This window comes from Buceros rhinoceros, unplaced genomic scaffold (assembly GCF_000710305.1).
Source record: "Buceros rhinoceros silvestris isolate BGI_N320 unplaced genomic scaffold, ASM71030v1 scaffold35667, whole genome shotgun sequence".
Lineage (NCBI taxonomy): Eukaryota > Metazoa > Chordata > Aves > Bucerotiformes > Bucerotidae > Buceros > Buceros rhinoceros.
In genome coordinates, this window is record NW_010421079.1 from 4286 (window position 1) to 11040 (window position 6755).

Below are 6755 nucleotides of genomic sequence, written 5' to 3' on the forward strand. Positions count from 1 at the left end.
ATAGCTACTGTTTGAGTGTGATTTTTTTTCTACCTGTTTGTACACTCAGTGGAGAGGGTTTTTTCAGTTATTCAGATCCTATTGTGGTTATCTGGACTTTTTTTTAGGGCAGGTTGATTTCCTTTCTCTTGTGTTTCATCCCAGGTGAAAGTGATGGCATTCAGTTTTCTCTGCTGATAAAAAGAGTTAGAACTATACATGAAAACCTATCTCACACTTCAGCTGACCTTGTGAAAAAAGTGAAAGTAACTGAACACAGCTGTAAGGAAATCTTTTGAAATTAGAAAAAAAAAAAAAACAAATTGGAAATTCAGAGTTCAAAACATTCCTCGGACAGCCACTGTAGTCACTGTTCCAGGTGCAAGGGCTGCTGAAAAGTTTGCCTTGCTAGCTGCTACAGGAGAGAAGGGAAGTATGTGGAGGCCCGATAGTAATATTGCAGTTTCCTAGCTAGATTCTTTCCCTTCCCGAGATCCTGTTTACTTTATATGATTGCAGCATTTTGAAAACATGATGCTTTGAAGTGCCCTTCTGAGGTTTGGCTTAGTAGGGGGAATTTACAGTTCCCCACTAAATTGTTCTTATTTTTACTGTCAGAAAACTGAAACCAAGGGGCGGTGGCTATTTTCCAAGCACAACTTTAAATTTTAGGATTTTATTTTTTGTAAAGAACTGTCAGCCTCATTATTGCCCATATACTCTTATTAAAAATATGATCATTGTCCTTCCATAAGTCTCAATTTTATGACCAAGTCTGATTCCTGCTAATGGTTTTGTTTTAATTTAGTGAACTCTTTACCTGAAGGATCTGTAATCCTGTACCAGGTTTATGGGATGAAGGAAACTAGTAAGAAGTGGCCAAAATGAGAGAACATTTAAACAAAGCAAATATTCTTCCTTGCACAATAAAATAGTAGAAAATCCAGCAGATGTATGGTGACTGTACAGGAATTAACTCATGATCTTTTCTCAGAACATACTGTGGCAGTACAGTGATCATAAGCTTCTGCACAGATTAAACACTGTCCAACACAGCTTTAACATCGTTGAAAGTTTTGATTCCTACAAGTACAGCCAAGCTTCTGCTTCTGACCCAGTAATAACAGGTGAACGATTAGCTACATATACTTTTTCTGAAGTTTTCTTAAGGGAGGTAATGTCAGCTGTAAACTTTCAGGGACATAGGTGACTGTGGCAATGCTGTCCAATTTCCCCCTCTGCCCATAACCCAAATGCATTTCAAATTACGTGCAGTTTTAATTAGTAAGGAATAGCATTTTTGCTTGTTCTGAGCAGGATGTGTGCTCTTTGTGCTGCTTGCCTTGTCTGCTTCCAAGTGGCAATTGCAGAAAACCACAAACCAGGATTCTTGAATGTCTAATCAAAAAGCCTGTATTTGTCAGTGTGTGCTTAGCTTACCTGCATGTAGTTTATTGACCAACTTTAACAGCAAGTGTAATTCATGTCACTATATAATTATTTCTGTCTGTAAGAAAATAGTGCAGAATTTTACTGGGTTCTTTGTAGATCAAGGATTTTCCTTATGACTGTCACTATTAATGTTCTTATCAGGGACATCTCTTTGCTGAAGATATTAGAGACTTGATCCAACTAAAGAATGTTATTTGTTCGCAGGTTCTCTCTCTTCTGGCTGTTATTTGTGAAGAAATTGTGGAGGATTGTATCAAGTGTGGCGGACTTTACTTCTTTGAATTCACAAGCTGCAGTGCCTTTCTTTTGAGCCTCCTGATCCTGTGTGTGTATTGCACTGATGTGTATGAAACATTTCGGGAAGATAAAGTACAGAGAGTGGTAAGGAAATTTTTTTCTAAACAAACCATTTCTTGTAAGTGCTTCAAGACTACTGTGGAGTTAAAAGGCTATGCAAAATTAATCTCCATTTCTTCTCTATTTAAAGAGTAAAGTAGTTTATAGTTAAAAAACCTGAGTCAATCTTGAGAGTCCCTTTTATATTGATGACTTTTCCAAAACTGTCATGTTGGTTACCTGCAGGATTTTAGGACTTGTGTAAAAAAAACCTTTCATGCAGACTAATGCTACTCTGTAGTCACCACATACATGTATGTATACAGAACGCAGTTTACTGCCAGCACGATACTTTTAACTTGTCTGTTTACCCTATCTGTTTTCCTACTGGGTGTAGCCTACCTCTTTTTTGGTAATAATCGTACTCGTTACAGTTTATGCTTTTTTATTTCAGAAGATCCAGTAGTGGCACAAAGTTGCTCTGTAAAGTCAGTAAGAATATTAAATTGTCTTGTGAATGTTCCTTTCTGTTTGTCTTCAGAGTAAAGTAGGTTTTTTACATGAAGGTACAGGTAAGGGAGTGTAGTAAGAGATTTGAATGAGCACATTTACGTACGGGTTTCATATTTCATGAATGTTGTACATAGGAAATAATACTAGTATGGTTACCTGAGTTTGAATTTGATTGTGAAAGAAGTTAAGATGAAATGAATTAAATACTTAAAGATGACAAAACCAGGAGAGTATGTAATGCAGGTTCTTTTAAATAGTTGATAATGTTGAATGTTGTTTGAAATGTAGTTGTAAAATATATTTTCTGAGGCTTCCATTAGCATCAAAGTTTCAAAGCAAAAATTCACTGGTAGATTAACTTAACTGCTGTTATGATGCTTGTTCTTAACATTCCTTTATTTATATCTGCAGAATTTTTGGGCCATGCTAGCCATAGGTGGCTGTTTTCTGTTAGCGTCAATAGTGCTTGCTGTCACCAGCTCTGGGTCTACTGTTGAAAAAGCTGCATGTGTAAGTCTTAAAGTTGCATGTTTTGCTTTGTATTTACCTTGTATGTTAATTTCTCTGTCCTCTAAACTTCACTAAATTTGTAGGGAAGAAATTGGGCAGAGAACAGAACTCAGTGCATTCTAATGTTTCAGGAGGAATTAGCTATTTCAGACCTTCCAAAAACAGCATAGAAAATCCAAAGAAAACATGTTCCTCAGGATTGCATGCAGCCCCCAGCATTTGCAGTTTGCTTCTGGGTTTCTCAGACTTCACGGCATTGGCTCTGCGTTATTCCCCATTATTTGTTACTGTTTTGACATTGCCACCTCTCACAGCTTCCCCAGTTCTCTGATACACTATCTCTGAAATGCCTACTTTTTTCCTCAATTGTCCTTTCATAATGCCATCCCCTCACAAAGTCAGCAAGAAGCCATGTCTTTTGCCCGGCATTATAAAGCATATGTGAATAATGCTGATTCGCAAAGACTGCAATAGGAGCAGCAGTTTTCCTCTGTGACAGAAATAGTTAGAAGACCAGCAGAGCATGCATCTCCTCTGGACCAGCGATGCTCAGGGCAAGGCACTGAAGAATCTTTGGGATGCTGTAGATGTCATAATTCCTCACTCATTTGGCACTTCTTTTTAATAACCTTGGAATTATGAATATGTGAGTTCAAAAGATCAAATTTTGATTTGATCTTGAATGGGAAACATGAGTTAGAAAAGAAAGCTAAATAATTCTGTTCCACAGGCAGAATGAGTAATACGCTTTTGTGTAGTCATGTTCTGTGATGTTGATATATTTTGACCTAATGATTTGAGTATAAAGTCTTTCAGGTTTTTTTTCTGGAAAAAAAACCAACTATCATGATATAAGACCTACTACTGTCAAATATATTTGAGGCAATCCAGTCATGTGAAATTTGGGTACAAATTAGAATAATGCATGTGTTTCTTTTCTTGTTTGAAAGAAGCTGCTAAAAACAATCTTCTCCTTACCACTGTCCTGCCATAACATATAATGAATTATCAGTAACAAAATGTCATTTCATCCCTGCCTTGCTGACCCAGTAAGGACTTCCTTAGGCTCTGCAGATCTTACCTCCTTGAAATTTACATATATTGCTCCTCTTCACTTACTCCCTTTAATCAGCAGCCATCTCTTGGATAAATACTCTACTATACCATCAACACTATGCTTCTTTAATAACTAATTTTTGCAATAAAATAAAATAAAGGGCAACTATAAAGGGCTGTTTAGAACATATTGTATTGTTCACACTTGATTAAGAGAATGAGAACTGTAAAAACTTTTGCACTAAATGTGCTAGAATTATGATTTCTGACCTGTTTCTTGTTGGTGTATCTTTCTAGCAGAAATTAGAACTGTGGAAAATATGCTACTCTCTCTGGGAAACTTAGCAGCCGAAACCCAGCTGCAACACTATCGTGTGGGAAATCATCTTGTTTTATTAACTCTAACCAAAACAGTAGCTGTGTGTGGACTAACCCCTTTTATCCAACCACAGTGCCTTAAGAGATGCATGCTGTCTGTGTGACAGAGACACTATCCAATCACCATGTAGCTAGTCGGGTGGACAAGAGTCTATAAATTGAGATGCATTGAAAACAATAAACGAGCACAATTTCTAACCATATTGGTATACGATCTGTGACTCCGGGCTCCGGTTCGCAGAAGGGTCCCTGCAACAGTTTCTAATTTAAATTGAACTACCAATTTAAGGAGGACTGTAATCTTAATATATATTATTAACATATGTAAATAGTGCATCAAATCTCTCCAAATAATATTAGAATACTGTTAATGTTTTATATTTTAAAATCATGTATTCCTTTCACTTTCACAGGTGTTTGGATTTCTTGCAAGTGTTGCATTTTTAGCTGAAATTATTACAGAGTATTTTCATGGTCAGAAACAAAACGTCAGTGGACGCTCTGCAAATCCTGGTAACACTCATGGTGCCACAGAAAATCAGCCACTAAATAAACAAAGCTAACTTTCTGGAATTATTTCTTCTTCTTCTTTTTTTAATGGAGCAAACTCAAATGAACTTTGAGTGCACTGTATGTAACAACTGCTGTTTCTTCCTTTCCATCAATTTCGTACGCATAGCTTATCACAATTTTTTATAGGTCTTAGGTTGTCTTGAGTATCATGTTCTAAGGTAACTGGTCCTGCCACCTGTCCAGGTGACATAAACTAAAAAAAAAAGTGTCTAAATAGAATAACTTAAGGACAACCGTGTGCTGATTTGATTTTGACAGAGGTGACTAATAAATTGTGATGTGTGAAGTCTGAGCTATACCCTAAAGATATTTTCTGTGTAAACGGACCAGATGCTTCTGTTACGAATTATAATCAGTACAGCAGAGTTCATTTTTGTACTTACTGGTCAAACTGTCAAAGTAAAAGAGATACCTAATTGTAGCCTTAAGAAATGCTTATCTTTACATAAGGGTTTTTGTTTTGTTTTTTTCCAATTCATATGTCTCAGTTCTGTCTGTCTGAAATAGTGAGTGTTGGGATTTTATAGGGAAGGTAATGTAATGGTATATTAAGGAGATAGTTTTGCACCCCATGATCATCAAAGTTTGAACTTGAATACCATAATCATCTTTCAGATTGTTTCAAAAGCTATAAAAGTTGCAGGAAGAAACTTGAAATGCCAGCTGCGACAGGATAAAGATGAAGAATTTCATGTATTTTCATGAAATAACCCCAAGAGTAGCAATATGAACATCAGCACATTGGTACTAACCTAGTGAATATTACTTGCAAAGTTAATACCATACGTAGCTTGGTTTTGCATAGTTAATGGTAAGTTTTGCCATTGGTTATGGACCCCACCATTTTCTTTGCTTATAAGTATGGCACTAGCTTGAGACTTCTTTCTACTGACAAGCTCTGTTGGTAAAACAAGTGAATAAACACCTGTGTCCTTGATTTATCTTAAAAGTGACAGGATGTAGGACTGCAAGAAACACTGATGCAACACATATCAGACAAGTGATGGATGTATCAGATCAGATGTTGATGGCTGTAAAAGAAGTGGTGAAACAGCATTTTTTCAGACTGCTAGACCCCACTTAAGAGGAAAGCCTCTAAAAGTGGAGCAAATTGCTGTAAGCCAGATGTTCCAAAATACCAAAGCAAGTGCGAAAAAGCTAATGTAAGAAAAAAACAGTTCTTGTTTCTGTACTCATGACATTTGCTATGTCTTTGAGGCATTAACTTCTTTTCATCTATACCCTAGTCTGACAAATGTATAGTCCTGTAACCTGTTGTGGCAGCGTTGAGACAGCTCTCCAGGGAGTGGCTGAGCAAGCTGTATTTGGAAAAGAATAAGGAAGCTGTTTAAAGACAAAGGAATGTAAGAGAAGGTCAAAGTTTTTTTCCAGTGCTGCCACTTTCTGATGAATGTGAGTTTGTGATGTTCTCTCTCTAAGGTCTGAGACATAAGCCTAACACTATACTTTGCTTGGCAGATGTAAAATTTTGACAGGTGGCATGAAGCATCAAGTTTAAGCTGTAGCTTGGTTTCAGAGCCATGCATGAAAGACATACATTCCTTCACAGAATTTCCTGCTCTGTGAAGAAGGAATGCTTTTTGGACTGACTTTTTTTTTTTCATTTATTAGTGTCCATTTGCACTGATTTTGATGGCTGTAGTCTATAAATTTTGATCTATAACTAAATGCTGTAAATACAGTATAAGAGTAACACTGTGCTGCTGATATTTATTAAGCATGACTGGACTTTTTTCTTGAGGTAACTTTTTCTCAGTCTGAAAATATCTGAATAGAGTTGTGGGTTTTGGTTGCTTTTTCTACAGACTTTTCACCGCCTAAAGTGCTTTGTTATTGGTGTCCATTCCTGAACTGGAGATACAGGCACTGAAAAGGATCTGTAAAGTCGTATTTCTGCCTTGGCCTCCCTATCTGTATTTTATGCTGATACTTCACAC

At 36.7% G+C, this 6755-nt stretch overlaps 1 protein-coding gene across 1 annotated transcript; it reads left to right on the forward strand.

Moving 5' to 3' along the window:
- Positions 1–1635: 1635 nt before the first annotated feature.
- CMTM6 (CKLF-like MARVEL transmembrane domain containing 6) lies at positions 1636–4787 on the forward strand (the record flags this gene model as incomplete). Its single annotated transcript, XM_010139529.1, has 3 exons — positions 1636–1812; positions 2692–2790; positions 4638–4787. Coding segments are annotated over 3 exons (426 nt in total), but the record flags the coding sequence as incomplete, so codon positions are not given.
- Between the last annotated feature and the right edge of the window lie 1968 nt (positions 4788–6755).